Source organism: Ornithorhynchus anatinus, chromosome 20 (genome assembly GCF_004115215.2).
Source record: "Ornithorhynchus anatinus isolate Pmale09 chromosome 20, mOrnAna1.pri.v4, whole genome shotgun sequence".
Lineage (NCBI taxonomy): Eukaryota > Metazoa > Chordata > Mammalia > Monotremata > Ornithorhynchidae > Ornithorhynchus > Ornithorhynchus anatinus.
In genome coordinates this window covers 27,524,640-27,548,851 of record NC_041747.1, presented here as the reverse complement: position 1 = coordinate 27,548,851, position 24,212 = coordinate 27,524,640, and the positions used below count along the sequence as shown (strand labels likewise).

The following is a 24,212-nucleotide window of genomic DNA, read 5'->3' as shown; positions in this document are numbered from 1 at the left end:
TGGTTCTTAATTACCTCCCGCAAAAAATACTTTTCTTGAAAGCATTTCACGTTTTGATGTCTCCCCTTGTTTGTTCTGAACGTTCGACCTTTTAAATCCCCTTATAATATCCGACAGAGAAATAGGAAATCCGCATGCACGTGCTCCCTCGGGCTTCTTGTGATTTTTTCAAGACTCGTCAGCTGTCCACATAGTGATGAACCTGCCCCCAATTTTGAGGGGCTGATGTTAAAATACCGTGAGATTTCGTAGGCGAAGGTTTTCTATAAATTCCAACGGTAGACTCCTCGAGAGCAGGATCTGTGTCTTTTCTTTAAAGAGAATCCGAAGCACTTACTACTTTTGACTGGAGTGTTCAGGCGGGTAGAAGAAGAGCTTTTCAACACCGGAGCAGGCTCTGAAGGTGGGAGACAGGGAAATGACAGAGGGCAGATTGGACGCCGCTCGGCTGAGACGGAGGCGCCGGTGGCCCCGACCGTAAGGGCCGGGCAGGGTGAAGTTGGGTCCGAGCCGAGGGAAGGGGGTTCACCACTTCTCTTTCCCCTTCCTGCTGTCGGTGTTCCTGTGGGTGAGGGAGTGAGCGACAGAGCGAAAACATCCTTAAAAGCTTCCTGAAATTTTGACGAGGCTTCCCACCCACTGGAGGCCCGAAACCAAGGGGACCGTCTAATTGGAGTTGACCCCGTTGCCCGTCCCAGGCCGCGGAGCCCGCCAAGGGATCACGCCAAGGGCTCCGCCGGCGGTTGCGGGGCCACCTGCCTTCAAAGCTTGCTCAGCCCACGCCAAGAAATCTTGCACGACTTGGATTCGTGCAGGCTGGGCTCCGAATCTGGGGAGTCGGGTCGGGTTTCGGGCCGGAGAGGGTCCAGGCATTCATTCATTCATGTTTATTGAGCGCTTACTGTATGCAGAGCACTGTACTAAGTGGAAAGTACAATTCAGCAATAGAGAGAGCCAATCCCTGCCCACGGCGGGCTCACAGTCTAGAAGGGGAAGTTCAGACCTTGACACTCAGTTGTATTTGTTGAGCGCGTACTGTGGGCAGAGCACTTTACTAAAGGCTTGGGAGAGTACAAAATAATAATAAACGGACGCATTCCCTGCCCACTATGAGCTTACAGTCTAGAGGCGAGTCCGACCCCTCTTAAGGATCTCATGATCTAGCAAAGTCCGTTCAGTTCTCCGAACCCGTGATATTTTCTCATATATTGCCTTGCAGTGGCATTTTTTATTTTATGGTATTTAAGTGCCAGGCACTGTCCTAAGCCCTGGGGTACAGATACACTGTCGCTCACTGTGGGCAGGGAATGTCACCGTTTATTGTTGTATCGTACTTTCCCATACTGTGCCCTGCACCCAGTAAAGTGCTCAATAAATACGATTGAGCGAATGTAGTCGTGTTGGACACAATCCCTGTCCCACATGGGGCTCGTAGTCTCAATTCCCATTTTATAGACTGTAAGCCCCAGTCCCCGTCTCACTTGGGGCTCACAGTCTATAAAAGGGGAATTCAGGCACTGAGCCCCATGTGGGACAGGGATTGTGTCCGACCCTATTAACTTGTATCTACCCCGGCCAAAAGAGTTGGTAGATATTTTCCCTTTTTCCCCCAACCGCTTTTTCCCAAAGTGCTGTCAAATCGGTGATCTCGTCTTGCGATCGGACCATATTATTCCTATTTATCGAGTGAGGATACCGAGGCCGGGAGAAGCTAACTCACCTAACCGAGGTCACCCCGAAAGGCGGGGGAGGAACCGGGATTAGAATTCGAGTCTCCTGACTCCCAACCCTTTGCTAATGCTATCAGTTCCTGCCGCCTCTAGCTGTTTGGGTCCCAGGTTACGGTGGAGACATCGACTTGTCCATCACTCCCAACAGGAGACTCATTATATCACCCATTATAACAGCACCCTTTAATAACTCCGGTTTTACACGTTATCTCCTTGTCGTATAGGATTTGTAACGATCGTGGCATTAAGCATTTACCGTGGGCCAAGCGGTGTGCTTTGCTCCAGGGTAAATACAAGGTAGTTTAGAGTGTAGAGCGTAAGCTTGTCGTGGGCAGGGACTGTGTCTGTTTATTGTTGTGTGGTACTCTCCCAATCGCTTAGTAGGATGCTCCACGCACTGCGAGCGCTCGATGCTAATGAATGAATGAACCCAGTTGCCGGCCCCTACAGGGCTCCCCATCCGTTTCCTCGTTTACGACGGGGGGAATCAAGGCCCAGGGAGGTTCCGCGACTTGCCCGAGGTCAGGCAGCAGGGCGACGGCAGAACGGGGACTAGAACCCGGGCCCAAGCCGTTTCCACCAGACCGCGTGCAGACCAACGTCCACCGGGCCGTTGCGTGGACCCGAGCCGGTGGAAGATGATACAGCCGCAGTCAGTGTACACTGTCGTCGCTCCTCCGCCTGGCCCTGCGAATTTTAGAAATGCGGATTTTCAGTCTCCTACGGGGCAAGAGTGACTGAAGACGGATGGCTTCGCAGCACTGAAGTGAAATTCTAAGAATCGGGACAGTCCCAAGCTCTCGTTGGCTGCTTTTGCTCCGACCCGACGGTCCCGGCTTAAGTCTGAGGTGTTGGCCCTCCCTATTTTGAAAACCTAGTGGCTCTTGTTTCTTTAAGTGAACTTTTGCACCAGGGTTTAACTGTGGACTCCAGCTGTCAGTAGGAAATTGGTGGGTGTGAGAGATTAACTATAACCTAAACATCAACTGTAGCGCTTTTGTTATTTCAGGGAACCAATCGCCGTTTTAAATCTAGAATTGTTGGGTTTCTTGGTATCTGGTGTCTCACTGCTGTTGGGAAGAAAATGTCTTGATTTGATTATTTCATGGTTGAGCTATTTGCGATTTACGTGTTTGATTTAGTGTGTCATTTATTAAGTGGTATATTTTATAGTGAGGTTGTGGGGGGGAGAAGGTGGGGACAGGGAGTGGTGCGGGGGGTGGGAGGAAAGTTCTTCCTGTTTTTCCAAAACCACGAATCCTGTCCGAAGAATCATTCGAGGCTGTTATTTTTAGCTTCTTAGCCGTGTTGTCCGTAAAACCAGAGCCCAAGCTAACTTCCCTTCTGACTCCCTCCACCCCCTTATTTTATTTTTTTTTTTAAAGAACTCTGATTTTCCTTAAGGTAACCGAAATCTGTCAGGAATGAAACAAGTCCTTTTCCCCGCTCCCAATTCTCACCGTGCCTTCTTGTGATCCCCTTCATTTAAATTAAGGAGAGGGAGTTTTTAATTACGGCATACGAAATGAAGGCACCCACCCATGTGAGACCAATAAAGTAAGGTAGCCATGACAGAATACCCCATAACACGCAACTTAATAAACGCTATTTGTCCCTTCAGAATACGTGGCCGCATTTTTGGGCGACTTGCCACCTGCATTTTCATCGGGAACGTAAACGGTACTATATTAAAGCCATGTGTAGTTTGAATCCAGATTTTCGCTCCGGAGCGATTGAATTCGGTAGTCCTCCCCCCAGTAACCGGGCACCGAGCACATCTTAAATCAATCCTCTCCGCGGTCTGTCTCCGCCGCGGGCTGGGCGCCGTCCCTTTCCAGCTGCTCCGAAGTCTTGGACGGGGGCCGGGCGGAGCTCGGCTCACCCCGCGGGATCAATCAAACAATCAGTGGTATTTATTGAGCACTGTCTATGTGCGGAGCACTGTGCTGAGCGCTTGGGAGGGCACACTACAGCAGAATTAGCGGGCACGTTCCCTGCCCGTGAAGAGCTTACGGTCTTGAGGGGGATATTCAGTCATTCATTCAATCATGTTTATTGAGTTCTTACTGTGTGCAAAGCACTGTACTAAGCGCTTGGGAGAGACAGTAAAGCGAGAAATAGACACATCCCTGCCCGTGTCGAGCTCCCAGTCCCACAGTCACTTCACTTCTCTGTGCCTCAGTGATTTCATCTGTAAAATGGAGATTAAGACAGTGAGCCCCATGTAGGACTTAGACGTGAGTATCTTGTATCTGCCCCAGTGCTTGGTGCAGTGCTTGGCACATAGCGTTTAACAAATGCCATTTGAAAAGAAAAAAAGGGAGATTCGATCGAGAGTCCACGTGAACCTTCCCCTTTCCTCGAATCCGTTCAGACGCAGGGACCGCGGCGATCGCAGTACAAATATTAACCGATCAATAGTATTTATTGAGCGCTTACTGGGAACAGAACACTGTACTAGGCGCATGAGAGGGTACGCTATAAGAGAGTTGGTAGACGTGTTCCCCACCCACACGAAGAGCCTACTGTGTATTGAGCACTGGGCAAGGGTTCAGGGTTGAGGGCGAGACTCCCTCCTCAGGGGCTCACCCTTTAAGAAGCACGTGGCGGAGAGGATCGGCGATGGGCTCATAAGGAAGGCAGCACCATCTGATGGAAAAGATCCCGGACCCGGGAGTCGGAGGATATGGGTTCTAATCCCGGCTCTGCCACGCGTTTGCTCGGTGACCTTGGGCAAATCGCTTCACGTCTCTCGGCCTCAGTTTCCTCGGCAGTAACGTGGAGATTAAGACAGCCCCATGTGGGATGGGGACTGTGTCCAACCCGATTACCTTGTATGGTATTTACGAAGGGCTTACTACGTGCCAAGCGCTGTACTAATCCATCAGTCGGATTTATCGAGCGCTTACTGTGCGCGGAGCTCTGCATTAAGCACTTGGGAGAGTACAGCACAACAGTAAAACGGACCCGTTCCCTGCTCATAAGGAGTCTAGAGTGGAAGACAGGCTTTAATATGAATAAATGAATTGCAGATATGGACAGAAGTGCTGTGGGCCTGGGGGTGAGAAAAGGGAGCAGAACAGGGTGATGCGGAGGGAGGAGGGGAAGAGGAAATGAGGGCTTAGTCAGGGAAGGCCTCTTGGAGGAGGTGTGCCTTCACTAAAGCTCCGAAGGCGGAGAGAATAATTGCCTGGCAGATATGAAGGGGAAAGACATTCCAGGCCAGAAGCAAAATCAACGGACGAATCTCCCGTCACAAACGAAGGTTCATTCTTGCCATTAAATGGCCAGCTCCTGTGTCTCGCTCTTTACCTTGTCGGAACATTCGGTTCGGTGCCGCGCCGTTACGCGGTGGAGGCTCAACCTGTGATTGATCGGCAGGTGAATTGTAAATACTGCAGCCTTTCATTTCCTCCTGCCTCCAGGACACGTCCACACCGATGGCCCATCGATAACTTAAGCTCAGCGTGCCTGCAGCCGGACTCCTCATCTCTCCCGAGGCCCATCTCCCCGTCCCACAAGGCCGCCATCTCGGTGTGGCCCTCAGTTCCTCGCTAACGCCGACCTGTCCGACGTTCAGAGTGGTCAGGTCGCCTCCACAGGCGACCTGTCCTACCCTCACCGTCCCAACGAGCGGTATGGTCGTCCTCTCCGTCCAAGGCGGCCGGCCTCGGATCGTCTTTCTGGCATGCGACGGAGCTTCCGTCTCTCCATTCCTCAGAAACCTCCCCAGGAAATGCCCAATAAATATTATCGATGACACGTCTCCTTCTGCAGGAAGTAGCGACTCCTGACCTTTGACTTTGTGGCGGGGATCACGTCTACTTATTCTCTTGGTACAAGAACACTGTGAGCGCCGAGTCAATAGATGTGGTCGACCGTTTCAGGGGTCTCCTTCCCTTCTCCCCCTTTTACTCATCAGCCCCGCTTCACCCAGTCAATCAGTGCCAACCGATCAGCGCCCGGTTAACTCATTCATTGTCGTATTTATTGAGCGCCTACTGTGTGCAGAGTACTGCGCTAACTACTTAGGAGAACACGAGGCATGTTCGGTGGTCCGCAGACAACGGATACGCAGTAAATACCACTGACCGAACACTGAATCATTTCTAAAACTGTAAGTTCCTAGTGGGCGGGGAATGTGTCTATCAGCTGTGTTTTGTGTCCTCTCCCAATGACCTGGTACACGTGCGCACGGTGAGCACTCGATAAATTGATTTGGTGAAATGCTCGGATTTTTTTGATTTCTTTTTTTTTAATTTCATTCTTATTTCATTTCGGCCTGTATGTCACCTTCCGGTTAGTGTTGCAGAGTCACAGCGTCCGTTGAAGTTAGCAGGCTCCCCATGTCGTTTTTCGTGAGAATGCTGGACTCTGATTTCTCCCATTTTCCTAATTTCCCCTCCAAACTATTTACTTTTCCGTTCCGACGTGACTCTAAACTCCCTCAACCTTAAGCTCCTGGGGGCCGTGTTTGATTGCGGAGAGGCAGACTGCCTCCTTGTCGTCCGTACCCCCTCTTTTCTGGCAAGCAGGGAGTTGATTGAGAGGAACACAAAGCTTTCTGTAAACGGTAGAACCCCAGTCAAAAGGAATTGGAGACAAGAGGAGAGCAGGGGACACCAAGCCCCTTGAAGCACAGTGGTGATCCTGATTTTTAAAACCTTTTAAGCCTCATTTAAAAGTGAAACCGTAACTCTCTTGATGGAATTATCAACCCCGCAGACTTCAATTACTGTGGTTAAAAAGGAAAAAGAAAGGATTTAATTTAGTAGTATTAGCATTTTCGCCCAGAACTCGCCGTACTCCGTGAACCCTTCCCGACTCGTAGACAGAGGGCGGGCCTTAATCGCATCCCTGCTGGATCCCCACGGGGCCTTGATGTGGTTTCCAGGGATGCTGAAAATAATGTGTTTCACAAAGAAGCGTGATCCGAGTAACTGGGCGGGAAAGCTCTGGTAACATCCAGCTTAGCCGCGGGAGGACTATTAAACACCGGTCTGTCTTTATTCCGGAGAACGTGTTATCATTCCCGGTGGAACTCCGTGGCCGGCTTCCCGTGGGGCAGGATCAGAGCATGAGAGCAGCGTCGAGGTTCAGTTTCGTGGTTGGGACTGAGACGTCTGGTTCTCTCCTAATTTGTTCATTTCTAACCCGAGCAGGAAGTTGACTCTCCATGGTTCTTTGAGTTTGTTTTTCCTTTATGTTACCTGTTGAGCGCTTCCTGTGCGTCAGGCGCAGTCCTAAGCGCTGGGGTAGATAGAAGCTAATCTGCCACATGTCTCCTGTGTGACCTTGGGCAAGTCATTTTAACTTCTCTGCCTCGGTTACCTCATCTGTAAAATTGGGATTAAGACCGTGAGGCCCATGCGGGAGAGGGGCCGTGTCCCATCTGATTACCTTGTATCCACCCCAGCGCCCAGAACACTGCCTGGCACGTAGTAAGCGCTTACCATAATCATTATTATTATTTCCATCAGGGAGGTTGGACACAGTCCGAGCTTCGGGAGGGGTCGGAGAGGCTGGGTCACTTCACTGCCTTTCTGGCACGCCGCCTTTAGAAACTGGCAGGGGACTGGGGAATCCAGGTTCTTCTGGAGGTGCGGGGAGGAGTTGAATTTTCCAGAGGGGTCTTGGTTCGCGTCCTCCTCTACGATCTTTCGGGCGGGGAGGTGGAAGTTCGAGCCAGGTGCGGGATTGCTGGCCTGCGCCAGGGTTGGACTATCCCGTTCTAGCGTAAGCTAGAGAGAAGCAGCATGGCCTAGCGGGCAGAGCACGGGCCTGGGCGTCAGAAGGACCTGGGTTCCGATCCCGGCTCCACCACTCGTCTCCTGTGGGACCTTGGGCAAATCGGTTCACTTCTCTGGGCTGCACTTCCCTCATCTGTAAAATGGGGTTGAAAACTGTGAGCCCCACGCGGGACGGGAACTGTATCCAAACTGATTAGCTTTTATCTACCCCAGCATTTACCACAGTGCCTGGTAAAGAGAAGCAGCGTGGCTCAGTGGAAAGAGCCCGGGCTTGGGAGTCAGAGGTCGTGGGTTCGAATCCCGGCTCTGCCACTTCTCAGCTGTGTGACTTTGGGCAAGTCACTTCATTTCTCTGGGCCTCAGTTACCTCATCTGGAAAATGGGGATGAAGACCGTGAGCCCACGTGGGACCACCCGATCACCTCGTATCCTCCCAGCGCTTAGAACAGTGCTTCGCACACGGTCAGCGCTTCACAAATACCATCATTAAATTAAAGAGTAAGGGCTTAACGGATAATGTGGAAAAAAAGAAAGAGGTATCCAGAGCGCCGAGAGCCAGTCAGGGGCCAGTACAAGACCGCGAGGAAAGGGGTCTTGGAAAAGCGCCTTAGGTGGTTAAATATTTAGAAGACTTACCCGCGAGTGATATGCCAGAAGTCCATAAATCAGATTGTAAAAATGCTCTCTCACTGATTATTGTCTGCTAATTTTGTTGGTGGGAAAGCCTAAATACTGTTTTTATCTGGCATGGTGTTCTATAGAAAGCAAAGCTATTTTTGTTGGACGTATTTACCCGGTTTAGCCAGGGAAGTGACTACTGCTGATCAGTGGAATTCATTGAGCACTTATTCTGTGCGTGCAGAGCACTCTTCTGAGCCCCCTCCACCTCCCCTCAGCTAAGCCCTCTTTTCCCCCCTTTCCCTCTGCTCCTCCCCCTCTCCCTTCCCCTCCCTTCAGCACCCTACTCGTCCGCTCAACTGTATATATTTTCATTACCCTGTTTATTTTGTTAATGAGCTGTACGTCACCTTGATTCTATTTCTTTGCTATCGTCTTAATGAGATGTTCATCCCCTTGATTCCGTTTATTGCTATTGCTCTTGTCTGTCCGTCTCCCCCGCTTAGACTGTAAGCCCGTCAAAGGGCGGGGATGGTCTCTATCTGTTACCAAGCGCTTAGTGCAGTGCTCTGCACATAGTAAACGCTCAATAAATACTATCGATCGAATGAATGAATACAGTAGAGTAAGTAGATGTGCTCCGTCCCTTGAAGGAGTTTGCAGTCTAACGGGGAGGAGCTTCCAATCTGGATTGGAGATTTTAAATGACAATATAATGGGACGATTCGATTTGGAAAGTGGAAATCCGCTCCTTTCTCCTGTAACACGTCAGCGGAACTCTCACTGTAGTCGATAATTCCTCTCAAATGGCATCCGCCGGGATTAAGCCCCTCTCGTGTTGATGGTTAATGGCAAGGACCAAAGCGATAAATACTCTTTACCCACTTGGCTCAAAAACGTCGCGGTCTTGTTCTCGTATTGCAGCCGAGCCTATTTTTGATCATACAATCTCAGGATAACAGAACGGATTTCTGTTGGTACTAACTCGACGTTTGTTCTATTTTTAGATTTGAGTTCCTGGGAATGTGACACAATGTTATACCATAAAGTTTGGGTTTTGTTTTTTTTCCGGGAAATAAGCCATAATGAATAGACCAGTGGTGTCTTAAGCATCTTTCAGTTGAATTTGAGTGGAACATTACTTGGGAAATCTCCAGTGGTTGCCTGTCAACGTCCTTATCAAGCAAAAGCTCCTCACTCTTGGCTTCAAAGCTCTTCATCCCCTTGCCCCCTTTTTACCTCACCTCCCTTCTCTCCTTCTCCGGCCCAGCCCGCACACTCCGCTCCTCTGCCGCTCACCTCCTCACTGGGCCTCCTTCTCGCCTTCCCGCCGTCGACCCCTGGCCCACATCCTGCCTCTGGCCTGGAGTGTCCTCCCTCCTCAAATCTGCCAGTCGCACTCCCCCCCTTCGAAGCCCTACTGAAGGCTCACCTCCTCCAGGAGGTCTTCCCAGATTAAGCCTCTCTTTTCCTCCGTTTCCCCTCCCTTCCCCGTTGCTCCGACTCACTCCCTTTGCTCTACCCCGCACGCCCCACAGCGCTTGTGTATATATGTGCATATCTGTAATTCTGTTCATTTATATTAATGCCCGTTTACTTGTTTTGACGTATATATTTCTATAATTCTATTTTTATTGATGCTATTGACGCCTGTTTACTTGTTTTGATGTCTGGCTCCCCCCTTCTAGACTGCGAGCCCGTTGAGGGCAGCGATTGTCTTTGTTGCTGAATTGTGCTTTCCAAGTGCTTAGTACAGTGCTCTGCGCACAGTAAGTGCACAGGAAATTTCACTGGTTGACGCTTCTTCAGTGCCAGGAATATGCCTTGCTGTTATTATGTTCTACCGTGCGTTTAGCGCAGTGGGGACAGGGACGGTCTCCGAACCTGATTAACTTGTATCTTCCCCAAAGCTCAGCACGGTGCCTGGCATATGGTAAACGCTTAAATACATTAAAAAAAAAAAAAAAAAGATATGGGCTGTGTCTTAATTTTGGCGAATCTTAATTAATAAATACAATCTGACAGTTGTATTCTCGAAAATTTATGGGTTAACACAATATTATGCTGCCAACTGTTCTCTCTACGATAAAGGGTTAAGGGGAAGATAGCACAAAAACGACGGAGGGAGGGGGCTCCTGTCTACAGGGCCTCAGCTCTAAAGATTGTTCGGTGGGTCTGCAATTGTGGTTCCGCATCAGAAATTCTCAACCAATTCAAGAGTCTTTTACAGGGAACGAATCTGTAGCGGCCGACAGTTCAGTTTATCTCTAAGTCCGTAGCAAAATCAATTCCCTCTACAATGCTAATGTACGTATAAGGTGCTTCAGGTACAGAAACACAGTGAGATTATGATGGATACTTTTATTGTATTCTCTTGAGCATCTAGTACCCTGCTCCTTTCGCGGTAGATGCTCTATCGTTTACTAGCGAATGAATCGCCAGAAACGATTATTCCGGAAACCTTTTAGGAACCAAACCAAGAAACCTCAATTCAGAACTGTGAAGACACCGTGAATCTTTTTTCCGGGGCATCTAGGATCTTGCCTCGAGACCTGTGTGGTTCTTTTCGGTTTTCTTGGACCTGGTATTAATCTGCACTGATGAAGCAAAAGTGATACTAAAACTTGTTCTGTTTTTTTTTTTTCTCCCCCACAGGAGAGGCCTGCTGACAATTTATATGGCTAATCTGGTAAGGAGCTTTTCACGCTAATTTTTGCAATTAGTTTGAATTTGTTAATACTTAAGTCTTGCAGTACTTTCTCCCTTCATCAGACATAAGGCAATCATTTAAAATCCGAGTTGTCAGGTCAGAGGGGATTTTGAAGTTGTATGATTCTTCCCTTCGGCTTCTAGGTGAATGGCATGTCACCATTCCTTTTTAATATTTATCTTCGGTGCAAACTCCTGAAGTTCCTGTTCCCGTGGTAGTTTCATCATCTTCATCAACGGTATTTATTGAGTGCTTACTATGTGCGGAGTCCTGTTCTGAGCGCCTGGGAGAGTACGATACAACAGATTTAGCTACTGGACTGCAGGCGAGTCTCTTGGATTGTGAGTCTCGTAGATTTTGAGGAATCCCGAGACGTGGGGAGCGTGTCTAATCCCCATCTGCGTGCTCTCTTCCAAATGCTTAGTGCGCTCTACACGCGGTGAGCGCTTAATGTTTACTCTTTCTTCTGCTACTAGTCGAGTAAGAAAGAAAGTGATTTTAGGACAAGCGGCTTGAGAGCAGGGATCGTATCTACCGACTCTATTGTAGCGTACTCTCCCCAAGATTCGCAGCACGCAGCTAAGCGCTCAGTGACTGAATGGAAGTTCTGTCCCTCTCCCGCCCTTTACCGTGTCGTCGTGCTCACGCAGCCACGGATGTACGTGGTAATCAGAACAGGTCGGGATGCAAAACTCTAGACGCGTTCACTTAATTTGAAGGGGCAAAGGCTTGTTTAGTTAGCCGACAGTGTTTGTTTTAAGGGAAAAGCCCAGCCCAGGTGACTGATCTGGCGAGGTAATAGTTCGAAAAATATTGGCCTTGATAACTGTTTACGTGAAATGCCAACTGAACAAATAGTGTTTTCACTCTGCGCTTTGGCCAGGATGTAATGAGGGAACTGGGGAACGTTCTACCGAAAACAAGGACCTGTTCTTTGGAAAGAATTATTTTGGCCAGACAGTGCAGCTCCAGCCGACCACAGGGCATCGTTAGGTTGATGAACCCGTTGGCTCTGAAATCGGAAGCCTGGGTAACGGTCCGAGAAAAGGTATTTGCCGAATCCGATTTTAAGAATGGACGGGGTCGGGTCGAGAACCAGTTGCAGTTCGTGAATCGACGCTTCATCGTACCCTTAGAGACGGTTCGATAGCCGTCGGTGGTGAAGGGGATTCAGACGGGTAGAATCTTTTCAAAATCTATTTTGGATTCCCTGAGTTGGAGGCTAAAATGGAAATGTAATGTCTGGGGGGTAATGTTTTGAATATGATCCTCAGAGGATAATGTGGGATTAAAGAAGACTCCAAATTACAATTTGAAGCAGAAGGGGAAATCTGATCCTGAGGGATATTCGGGGTGGGGAAAATGGGAGCTGTTACCGAACTGGAAGGGTGAAGAAGAGCAAAGAGTGCATTCATGTCTTCAAAATGGTCACCGCCAAAGCCGCGGTTCCGTTGGTGTTGGAAAAAGGCGCCGAAGAATCGATCAAGTCATTAGAACCGCATTAACAACTTGTAGGACAGATAGCTCCCCTAGGTATTATTGTGAGTTATCTGGCTCTCTATATGACTTTAGACCATTTTTACTAAAATTTGTCATTTCCAGGCCAGGAGGGAAATCCGTGGTGTAATGGGCTACCGTGTTTCTCAATCTAGCCTTGTTCTCGGACCCGCATCGGTGGTGGTAGAATAGTAACGCTGATAGTAATAGTAGAAACAGCATTTATTAAGCATTCGTGATGTGTAAAGCCCTGAATTAAAGCACTGGGGAGAAATGCATGAAAACTGATTCCAACCTAGTACTTGAGCCCCAGGGGATTTTTCGATCTAACGGGGGGGGGCGGGTCGGGGGAAGAAAGACATACAGGGTAGAAATAACAGACTAACTGGCCCTCTCCCACCCTCTGCTCTTCCCCCTTCCCCTCCCCTCAGCACTGTGCTTATTTGTATATATTATTTATTACCCTATTTATTTTGTTAATGAGGTGTGTAGCTCCATGATTCTGTTTATCTTGATGATGTTGTCTTGTTTTGTTTTGTTCAGTTCTGCTTTGCTGTCTGTCTCCCCCGTTTAGGCTGTGAGCCCATTATTGGGCAGGGATTGTCTCTATCTGTTGCCGGATTGTGTGTTCCAAGCGCTTAGTAGAGTGCTCTGCCCATAGTAAGCGCTCAATAAATACTGTTGAATGAATGAACAATTGTAATAAGGCTAGCACGACTGGCTGTGGCCAGGGAACGCGCCTACGAGCTCTGCTGTATTATACTCTCCCAAGCGCTTAGTACAGCGTTCCGCCCATGGTAGACGCTCGGGAAATATGACTGATGATGACGACGTTACTGCTGGGTGGAATAGGCTTCACTTCCAGTCAGGGGACGGGATTATCAGGTTGGGAGGAGCAGTGAAGCCTAGTAGAGAGAGCATGGGCCTGGGAAACAGGAGACCTGAACACGAATCCCAGATCCTCCACATGCCTGATGTGTGACCTTGGGCAAGTCCCTTGTCTTCCGGGCCTCGGTTTCCTCATCTGGGAAACGGGGGCGAGATACCTGTTTTCCCTCCGCCTTTGACTGGGAGCCCCATGTGGAACAGGGAATGGGTCCAATCAGCTCATATTGTATCTAACCCAGTGCTTAGTACAGTGTTTGGCACATAGTAAAGGCTTAACAAATACCTCGGTAATTATTGCTTTTATTATTGTTATTAGTACGTGGCTCAGTGGAAAGAGCCCGGGCTTTGGAGTCAGGACTCATGAGTTCGAATCCCAGCTCTGCCACTTGTCGGCTGTGTGACTGTGGGCGAGTCACTTCACTTCTCTGGGCCTCAGTTCCCTCATCTGTAAAATGGGGATTAAGACTGTGAGCCCCACGTGGGACGACCTGATTCCCCTAGGTCTACCCCAGTGCTTAGAACGGTGCTCGGCACATAGTAAGCGCTTAACAAATACCAACATTATTATTATTATTAGTAGTAGTAGTCGTAGTATCTGCCTGACTTGATCAGGCCTGACAGGATTGCTCGGCTTATATGGGAGTTCCCCGACCCCTGCCGTCACCGCCATTTTAATGGCGCGCTTGGCCTGTTGAACTGGCCCAGTGGTTTAATGGGGTATTGAGCTGGGCAACTGTATGTTCAGCATCCCTGCCCCCGATATCACTGTCCGCGACACTCACTGCCGTTTCCATAACTGTCCAATTTACCTTCTTCCCGAAGGAAAAACGAAACCGATTTTAAACGTTCAACACGAAAAGGTTTTCGGCCCCCGGAATTGCCGTAGCGTAGGCCGAGAAAAAGCCGAACGGCCCCGAGGCACCACAGAACCAGCGCGAGACTGAGGGGGGAGCATTTTTCCCTGTCCGTCCCCAGACGTCTCGCTTTCCGCGATGCATGAAGAGTCCCGGGGCGAACGCGCCAGACTCGATTAGCCACGTCAGCCTACGAGACACCAGCTGCCAGGATCGAACTCCGTAACCGTAAATGCCTTAAAACCGAAGACAATGGCAGGATGCGAGGTCACGTGAATTCTCCTTTTAAAAATCATCTGGAAATATTTATTGTGTGGGTGAGGCAATGACCTAAAGTTTCAACATTTCAATAGCCATCACGTATTACTTCCAATTACCTCCGCCACGAGGCCAAACACGACGCTTAATGAAGCCTGTGCTTGAATTTGATTTGACCCGATCGGCAGAAAATGGTACTCTGACATTTTTCTCTCTCGGTCATGGAGTTGTCTTGGAAAAATATTCATGTTTCAGCACTCCTCCTTTTATCATCGTTTTATTCTAAATCTCTAAAACAGTGCCCCCCTAATGCAAACACAGTGGTGCTTTAAGTCAAAGGATCTGCACTGGAGTTTTTAAGTAAGATTTACAGGTGACGCGAAGCGCTTTCTTTCCAAAGTTCGCAACGAATTTCCCTCGGCCGGTGGAAGGGGATCTGAAGCGTAATTTTTTCTATTTTTGTCACTCAGTTTTCAAATCGGTTATTCATGTTTTGTTGGGGGTCTTGGGGGGAAAAAAAAGAATAACTGTGTGCAGAACACTAATCGCTTGGGGAGAGTACAATATAGCAGAGGTGGTAGATATGTTCCCTGCCCACAGTGGAACTGTTGAGATGGCGGGGGGTGTGAAGTGATTACACTGGCCCATCCCATTCCTCTAGGCATCACCGGGCCTTTCTCCAGCTAGCCTCTAAGCTCCCTTAACGCATGGGCCATGTCTCCTAACTATTGCACTCTCCCAAGTGCTCAGTACAGTGCTCTCCACCCTCTAGGCGCTCAATAAATACTCCTTTTGATTGCTGGTTCCCCACCCCACCTGGGAACCCAAGTGGGGTAGTTTCAAGTATTTATGTGGTTTCTGCAAATGAATCTTGACGAACAAAACCGAAGGTTAGACAAGAGCGAACTGAACTGCAAGACACTAATTGCAGGGGAGCTGTAGGGATGGGGGGGGGGACCCCCCTTTTATCCTAATGAACGGCTTGGTTATTTAATTAAATAAATGTGGAATCGATTACTGAGAAACTTTGGCCTTAACGGTCACAGCCACGAGCAACGGCGATTATAGAAAAATAGTTCTCGAGCGCTTTCTCTCGTGAATTTAATTTCCTCATCTTGGGCTTTTAGGTTGGGTTTAACCTCTTAGTCAATTTCAGTAGACAGTAGGGCCCCCGTTCTCGGCGGTGTTGCCGAAATGGGTGGGTAATAGCGGACGTTTATTTTGCCCCGTTGAGTGATGAAAGTAATTTTAAAATGGCAACCCTCATTTTCTCCAGTTGGATCGTTTTCTCTCTAGCTCAGTGTGACCGTGGCCATGCTGACTTTTTTCGCGATTAAGCCGACCTCGTTCATTTCACTCGTGAAAACCGGCCGCGACGACAGACGAAGAGATCGGTCAATCAGTGGTATTGGTTGAGTGCTTACTGCGTCCCGAGCACTGTATTAAGTGCTTGGGAGAGTACAGTTCATTCATTCAATAGTATTTATTGAGCGCTTACTATGTGCAGAGCACTGTATTAAGCGCTTGGAATGGACAAATCGGTAACAGATAGAAACAGTCCCTGCCCTTTGATGGGCTTACGGTCTAATCGGGGGAGACGGACAGGAACAATGGCAATAAATAGAATCAAGGGGAAGAACATCTCATTAAAACAATAGCAAATAAACAGAGTCAAGGTGATGTACAGTATAACAGGTATTCCATCTTCCTGTGTCTTTTAAGGAGCCCAACGCTAAACCCTAAAAAGCCTACAGAAAACCCCTCTCCCGAATTCCCCAAATGCTTTCAAATGTGGGGATTGGGACCGTCCAGTTTTCAGCTTGAATTATTCTCTCGACACCTAATAAACGCTCGAGCCGTTCTTCCCAAAATGCTTTGTCCAGCTGATGAGCCCCTTGTGATTGCCCGGTAACCTTTACTGACTCGTACTGGTCTTTCAAATCCAATTTAGATAAGGCTCAGCGCTCAAGGAATAGTTCTACGACCTGAATCGTTCCTGGGGAAGGAAAAGGTGAGCGAGATGTATAAGACACTTACGCTTGAAAGCAGTGGAAATATCCGTATCCCGTCTGAGAAGGAAAGACGCGTTTTCCACCTCTTTCCCGGTGCCGTTCCTGCCCTCGATTCCCACCGTTATCCTGGTCCCTGTCTGGCCCCTGCTTGATTGCCTTCCGTGTCGGAAGAAAAAAGAGGGAGGCTCCGTTAGGGTGATTGAAAGATGTTAAATGCGCGCACTCTGTGTCAAGGGCTGGGGAACATCTTGTTCTTCTCCCGCATCTAAGACGGATGGAGAAGAGATGACTAAGTTAGGACAGGGTCTCTAGGTGGGTTTCATCTGGGGGGTGAAATGTGGAAGGGGAGGTTTGGGTTGAAGACCCTTGGCAGATTTAAATTTCCCAGTAGGGCAGGAGCCTCGCAGGGCATTCTCGGTTCAACAGAAACGATGGACTGATTGTGCGCAGAACGCTCAGTTCATTGTGCCTCAGGTTCCTCCTCTGGAAAATGGGGTTGCATTCCTTCAATTCAGTCGTATTTATTGAGCGCTTACTGCGTGCACAGCACTGTACCGAGTGCTTTGGGAGAGTACAGTACAACAGTAAACAGACCCACAGAGACGATTGGGTTTAAATTCTACTCCCTCCTTCTTAGGCTGGGACAGTGACCGCGTCCCACCTGATGATCTCGTATCCATCCCAGCGCTTAGTACAGCGCTTAACATTGAATCCTTAATACGTACCACAATTAAATCCCATAATCAGTTAGTCCTTCCACTTCCTCTAGACTGGCAGTTCGCTTCGGGCGGGGAATGTGTCTGCCAACTCTGCTGTATCGTTATCCCGTATTCTCCCAAGGGCTTAGTACGGTGCTGGGCACGCAGTAAGCGCTCAGTAAATGCCATCTATTTGACTGCGAGTGTGGTAACTGCCCCCTCTGTTAAATCTTCAGTAGGGCCCAGCCTGGGGTCCGTTCAGCACGTGGAGAAAGCAAGGGTCAGAGATGGCCGCTCTCTCTCTGCCCGTCGTTATCCTTTTTCTGAGCCGTTTTTTGTTCTGGCCTCCAATCCTGCCCTCCTATCCAGTAGGGTTGGTTTCCTGCAGACTCTTTTTGATGCAAACAGTGAACTCTGGAGCCTGTGAAATTACAAATTACTTTCCCTTGGCCGGGCCCTGACATTAACATATCTTTATCCTGGGATTAACTCCTGTCCGGAGAATACCTTGTAAAATCATTTAAGGGGAAGAAACAAATCCCAGTCCTACAGAAGAGGCATTTGTAGAAGACCAAGTCCTTGAGAAAACATCTCTCGGAGGTTTTCTTTTTTCCTTTTTTTTTTTTTGAAGACGCGACCTGGTCTGACCATCCCGGGCTACAGAGGAAAAACAGAATATCAGATGGGTAGACAAGACAGGCACCGATATACAAACATACGTGAGGGTCCAAATGGCGGGTTAGAGTGGCCTAGAGCCAAAGAAAGCGATGAACACACGGCGGATGCTTATATAAGCATACACACTGGCACATATATTCTTACCTTACAAGGAGGGAACACTTGAGAAGCAGCGTGGCCTAGTGAAAAGAGCACAGGCCTGGAATTCAAGAGAACTGGCTTCTAATCCTGCTTCGTAATCGTGGGCAGGTCACTTGAAGACCCAGGGGGGTTATTTCCTCCTCTGCAAAATGCAGATTAAACACCCGGAGTCTCTCTCCCCTAGATTGTGAGCCCTAAATGGGAAAGGGACCGCGTCTGATCCGATTGTATTAATGATTATGGTTCTTATTAAGCACTCACTCTGGGCCTAGTGTGTTAAGCGCAGGGTCACCTGATGAAATGATCAGGACGGACACAGTCCCCGTCCCACGTGGGGCTCGTAGTCGAACTAGGAGGGAGTAAGTGCCCCAGTGACCTATCTGTAAAATGGGGATTAAACATTGAAGATGCTGCACTTGATGTGGGGAGAGAATGGGTCACTTTGTTTACTACACTTGAAAAATCCCACAGTACTACTTATATTTTTGGACTTCAGCTGAACTGGGATTTAGATCCGAGTTAAAACCGGTTGTTTTTTGGAAGTGTTCGTGGGTAACCTCTTTGAGGTGTCTTGATATTTTCGTCTCGCTTTAAAGACTGTGTGTCTCGTGTGGGACGCGGACTGTGTCCAACCTGATTAGCCTGGATCTGCCCCAGTGCTTAGTACGGTGCCCGGTACATAGTAAGCACTTAAATACCATAAAAAACCCAACAAAAACCCGACTCAGGATCTCTAGACTGACAGCTTGATGTGGGCAGGGAACGTCTTCGCTGACTGTGTTGTGTGTACTCTCACACAACAAGAACCTGCGTGGCTTAGTGGAAAGAGCCCGGGCTGGGGAGGCAGAGGTCAGGGGTTCGAATCCCGGCTCTGCCCCTTGTCAGCTGGGTGACTGTGGGCAAGTCGCTTCGCTTCTCTGGGCCTCGGTTCCCTCATCTGTAAAATGGGGATTAACTGTGAGCCTCACGTGGGACGACCTGATGACCCTGTACCTACCCCAGCGCTTAGAACAGTGCTCTGCGCATAGTAGGCCCTTAACAAATACCAACATTATTATTATTATTATTATTATTACTATAGTATAGTATTATTATTACTCTCCCAACCTTCTCCGGGGAGGGTTTACTGCTCTTCCGACAGTAAATGCTCAAATGTAGGTGAAACTCTGAAAGAGCAAAAGTAGCTTTCACGATAGGCTCATTATAGTGTCATAAAAGACAAGTGGCAACTCTGCAGTTTTGGTCGGTTGGACGTGAGGACCGTTGGTAATAGTAAGAAGTTTCTGAAATTTTCATGCTCCGTCGCTATGCCGAGGTGTCCTTTTGCCCGCATATAAAGAGGAGCCTGTGGGCAGAGGGTCGAGATCGCACATCGGCTTCATACGCGCGCCCACGTGGGGGTTTAAAATCTCATTGTCAGCTGCATCCGTTCGGACGCGGAAGACAGCTTTATGGAGACCTCACACGATGGAAGAGTGTGTTCTGAAAGACGGATTTCTTCCAGAGGTGGAGGAGACAATGCCCCCTTTCATCGTAACGTCTGTGTCCACGAGCTGCGAGATGTAGAGTTAAATCCGAAAATAGAATTTTGCACAGAGACCAGGAGTCGTTCAGGAGTTCTTTACTTCCTGACCTCTCAGGGCAAGAAAGACGTGGTTTGGTGGGAGTGTCGTCAGAGAAGGCCGACCGCAGAGAAGCCCAACGGCCAAGTGGATGAGGCAGGGGCCTGGGGGGTCAGGGGGACCTGGGTTCTAATCCCAACTCCGCCACACGTCTGCCGTGTGCTCTTGGGCAGGTCACTTCACCTCTCTGTGCCTCGGTTCCCTCATCTGTAAAATGGAGATTAACATCGTGAGCCCCACGTGGGACGTGGGCTGTGTCCAACCTGATTAACTTGTATCTCCACTGGTTTTTAGTTCAGTGCCTGGCACAAGGTAAGCACTTACCAGCCGCGACAGTCGTGGCATTTATCGTCATTATTTTCAAATACGCCCGCCCCCCCCCCCCCCCCCGAAAAATCCAAACCGCAAGCGCGAATCGTCTTGCCACCGGAGAGTGAATGTACTGAAGTTAAACTGAAAGCGGAGGTAAACGTGGACCGTTGACGTTTCCCTTTCGGAGCTTTGCAGTTCGAAAATGAGGCAGTTTAAATTTTTAGCCGCTGTAGGACAGGCTGCGAGAAATCGTCTTACGTTATGGCAGCAGTTTCCGTCCGACACAGAACATACTTGTTCCATTTATGGCCTTTTAATTAAGTTTCCAACCGGAGGTCTGGCGGTATGTAATTGCAGTGTTTAAAAAAATTAGCACTGCTGCGAATGCTCCGGGCAGGAGGCACGGACTGGGATTTTAAGCCCGCTCTGTGTTAATCGGGCACATGTCGCTTCAGCCTGGAAAATAAAAACGCGATTTAAAGTAAGCTTGCGAGGGTTAAGCGACGTAGCCGCCGCAACCCTCCGAGGAAGCCATCCGCGCGCTTTCCGAACGTATTTACCGATCGTCGTCGACGGCATTTTAGACCGCGGAAGTTCACGCGAGCGATCTTTCAGGCCATTAGGCCCCGGGCGGTTATAAAATGTCCTGTGGCCCCGGGGTGATGATTGGATTTCAGTGCTCGCCGTTCAGGTGTTTCCACTTTCTCATGCCTCCAGTTAGCACGACACGACGGGGATCCAGGCCGAGGTGAGCTCACAGGTCTGGAGCCGAATCCCGGAGAACCCCTGGGCGTCCAGATACTCCATTTTGGCAGCCTGGCGGCACTAGAGTCGTTGATTGTGCAAGGCAAGGTAAAGGGAGACTACCTGGCCTCTTTAGTGTGGTGTTGCTGTTTGGTGTTGGAGGTGGTGCCCTTTCATGTAGAGAGAGAAGTTGGATAATGTGGTTAGGAAATAAGCCCTCTAATCTTCTGTGTAATTACCACAGTGACTTACTCAGCTAACCGCCGAAGTAATTTTAAAGATAAGATTGGAAAAAGCCCATTTGCACATTTAGTAGCTTAATTTGAAGGCTCAATGCAGCCGTGTGCTTTCCTTTTAGGAGAAAAGCGCGCTGGGCCGTGAAATGTCTAGTCAGGCTTTTTTTTTTTAATTAAAAAAGGTATTTTTGTTATATTTGCTTTCCATATGCCGGACACTGTACTAAACACTGAGGTAGGGTCACAGTCTCCGTCCCCCGAAGGGCTCGCGGTGTCGATACCCGTTTTGCGGATGAGGTTCCGAGGCCAAGGAAGCGAAGCGGCTCGCCCGAGGCCACACGCCTGACCAGTGGCAGAGCTGGATTTAGAACCCAGGTCCTCCGGCTCCCAGGCCCGGGCTCTTTCCCCTGGGCCACGCTGCTTCGCTTCTCGCTCTTAGGTAGATTTTCCGAACCCCACTCCGCTCTCCCGTCGCGTGTGTTCTCACTGTGCGCTTCGGCTCGGAGTTAGGGAGGGCTCACCTGGAAACCTGACCCTGTTTGGATGCGGCACGATGAGGTATGAGCTCCTTGTGGGCAGGGATGGACTCTGTGGTGTTATGTTGTTCTCTTCCAAGGCCTGAGTACAGTGCTCTGCACACAGTGAGCGCTCGATCAATACCGTCGATCGCGTGGTTGACGAGGGAGCGCGTCGGGTTTTGCAAGAACGCCACCTCTGTGTTCTAGGAGAACCGAGTCTGTAGTTTTAAGTGGAAATTCGGGACGTTACAAATGAGGAGGAGCAGTCACTACTCATTTTGGAACTGCAGGATTCTTCCACCTGTGAATCGCCGATCCGGTGAATCCCGATTGGCCCGTCGGAAATCTCCATTTATGAGTCGTCGGGGTTAGAAGGGCTTTTAGGGCATGAAAGAAGTAATGTGGCCTAGTGGAAAGAGCTCGGGCCCGGGAATCACAGGACCAGGGTGCAGATCCCTGCCCTGCCACTTGCTTGCTTGCCCTGTGGCCTTGAGCGGGTCATTTCACTTCTCCAAGCCTCAGTTTCCTTCTCAGTACCACGGGAGTGCGATACCCGTTGTCGCTCCTCCTTAGACTGTGAGGGACGGGGACTGGGTCTGACCTGATGATCTTCTAGCTATCCCAGCGCTTAGTACAGTGCTTGGCACATAAGCGCTCAACAGATGCCACTATTTACAGATGTCATTATCATTATTAAGTCGATAGGGGATGAGCTGGAAAAGGGAAGTCCTCCAGTCACCGCCCCAGCCTGCAGTTTGGTCCCCGTGGCCTCCTGGCTCCGGGCCCCGGGCCTTGGCCGATTTAACGAGGCCCGGAGCGACGAGGGAGGCAGGCTGCGGCTCAGCTCATAAATGTCGGATGTGACGGAAGGCAGTTTGAGGTCGGTTGTCCCATCTCCGCCGGAGAAGCGGGGGGAAACCTCTCCTTCCCCAAGCCTCGTCTCGCGGCGGCGAAGGACGTCACTGACAGTTTTCCATACTTGCCGCCGTTGTTCGTGAATTGGTCTCTCCCACGGGAGGCACGTCAGTTCAGTCCCGAGGACCTGCGGGCGACAAGAAGGATTTGAAATCCCTGGAACCGCCGCCCTGGCTGCATTGAGCTTGATGAGTCTGCCCCGGGAGATGACCCGCCCTCCGAATCGAGCTGGTTTTTAGTAACATTGACAGCGACGTCGGTTGACAGGAACGATCCCTTATCAGGCTCCCTCAGGTCCAGCAGCCCTTCGAGGTCGCATTAACCCCGCGGATAGAACCGACTGCATCTCCGCGGAGGCTCGGTCCTTTCAGAAGACCACGGGACCACTAACCGCGGAGGGATTAGGGTTGAACCCGGCATTCCGCGTCCCAAAATGCCACCTCTGCCGTGGAGGAGCGGGCTCCGGGCCGCGTCCTGGATCTTGGCTGGCATCGGGGTGCGTCTTCCTCGGAACGCCCAGGGGGAGGAGAGCCGGGGCCCGGCGTCGGAGCGGAGCCAGCAGCCGGGAGAGATCCGTGGGGAGTCTGCAACTCCGTGAGGAGAAGGCGAGGGAGAAGAGAAGGGGAAGGGTGCTGTCTTCGCCTCGGAGACGTCGAGGAACCAGCTGCGTAGCGGGAGAAAGAGGAAGAGGCTCTTGGCCCCAGATTTACCTCTAGACCGTTAGCTCAGTGTGGGCAGGGAATCTGTCCGTTACGTTGTACTCTCCCAAGGGCTCGGTGCAGGGCTGCGCACATGGTAAGCGCTCAGTAAACGCCACTGACCGATGGACTCTCCGACCGGCCGCTGTTTCCGAGACCTGAGCCCCGGGGCGGGCTCGACTGTCCGGCTCGGGTCACCGCCTGGGGCTGTTGGGAATCGATCGATCGACAGATCGATTGTATTTATTGAGCGCCTGCTGGGTGCAGAACACCGTACTGAGCGTGTGGGAGAGTCTCGTCTTATGCCGCCGAGTCGTCTCCGACCCGTAGCGATGCCACGGACGCGTCTCTCCCAGAAGGCACCACCTCCATCTGCTATCGATCCGGTAGTGTATCCGTAGAGATTTCTCGCTAAAAGGCCGGAAGTGGTTTACCGTTGCCTCCTTCCACGCGGTCGACTTGAGTCTTCACCCTCGACTCTCTCCCGTGCCTCTGCTGTCCAGAGAGTACAATTCATTCAGTAGTACTTATTGAGCGCTTACTGTGTGCAGAGCACTGTACTAAGCGCTTGGAATGGACAGTATAACAATGTAGCAGATTTGGTAGGGACATTCCTTGCCCACAGTGAGCTTACGGTCTAGAGGAGACAGCATGGAAACTTGGTGGAAAGACTACGGGACTGGAAGTCAGGAAGCCTGGGTTCTAATCCACGGCCCTGCCCCTACCCTGCTGTGGAACCATGGGCCAGTCACCTAGCCTCTCCGTGCCTCAGTTTCCCCTTCTGCAGAATGGTTATAAGACTCCCACTCTCCCCACCTCTTCGACTTTGAGCCCCTTGTGGGACAGGGGCCGTGTTCCACGCGATTACCTTGGCATCCGCCCCGGCACTAAACTCGGCCCGTGGCACGTTGGACGCACTCAGTCCATACCTCCATTATTATTGTTGTTATTTTGGATAAAAAAGAAAAGACTAGAAGTATCTCCATCCGGTCATGTGGATTGTCATGAATCCTTGTTCTGGAGAATAAATGGTGGTATTTGTTAAGCGCTTACTCTGTGCAAAGCACTGCTCTAAGTGCTGGGGGGTACAAGGTGAACAGGTCGTCCCTCGTGGGGCTCACAGTTTGAATCCCCATTTGACAGATGAGGTAACCGAGGCACAGAGAAGTTAAGTGACTCGCCCGAGGTCACGCAGCTGACTAGCGGCAGAGCTGGGATTAGAACCCGTGACCTCTGACTCCCAAGCCCACGCTCTTTCCACTGAGCCACGCTGCTTCTCCAGATTCTCTGGAGAATCTGTTCCGCGTTCTCATCCTCTGGGAACGACCCAGTC

General features: G+C 50.0%; 1 protein-coding gene across 3 annotated transcripts in view; it reads left to right on the top strand.

Annotated features, from left to right (window-relative positions):
• TMEM135 (transmembrane protein 135) overlaps positions 1-24,212 on the top strand; it is a 188,052-nt gene that overhangs the window by 31,949 nt on the left and 131,891 nt on the right. For 2 of the 3 annotated variants that reach the window (XM_029047761.1, XM_029047760.1), the window contains exon 4: positions 10,754-10,787. The exons of the other annotated variant lie outside the window; for it this stretch is intronic. In XM_029047761.1, the coding sequence (XP_028903594.1) occupies positions 10,754-10,787 (34 nt within the window). The remainder of the gene's footprint in view (positions 1-10,753; positions 10,788-24,212) is intronic. 3 annotated transcript variants of the gene reach the window in all.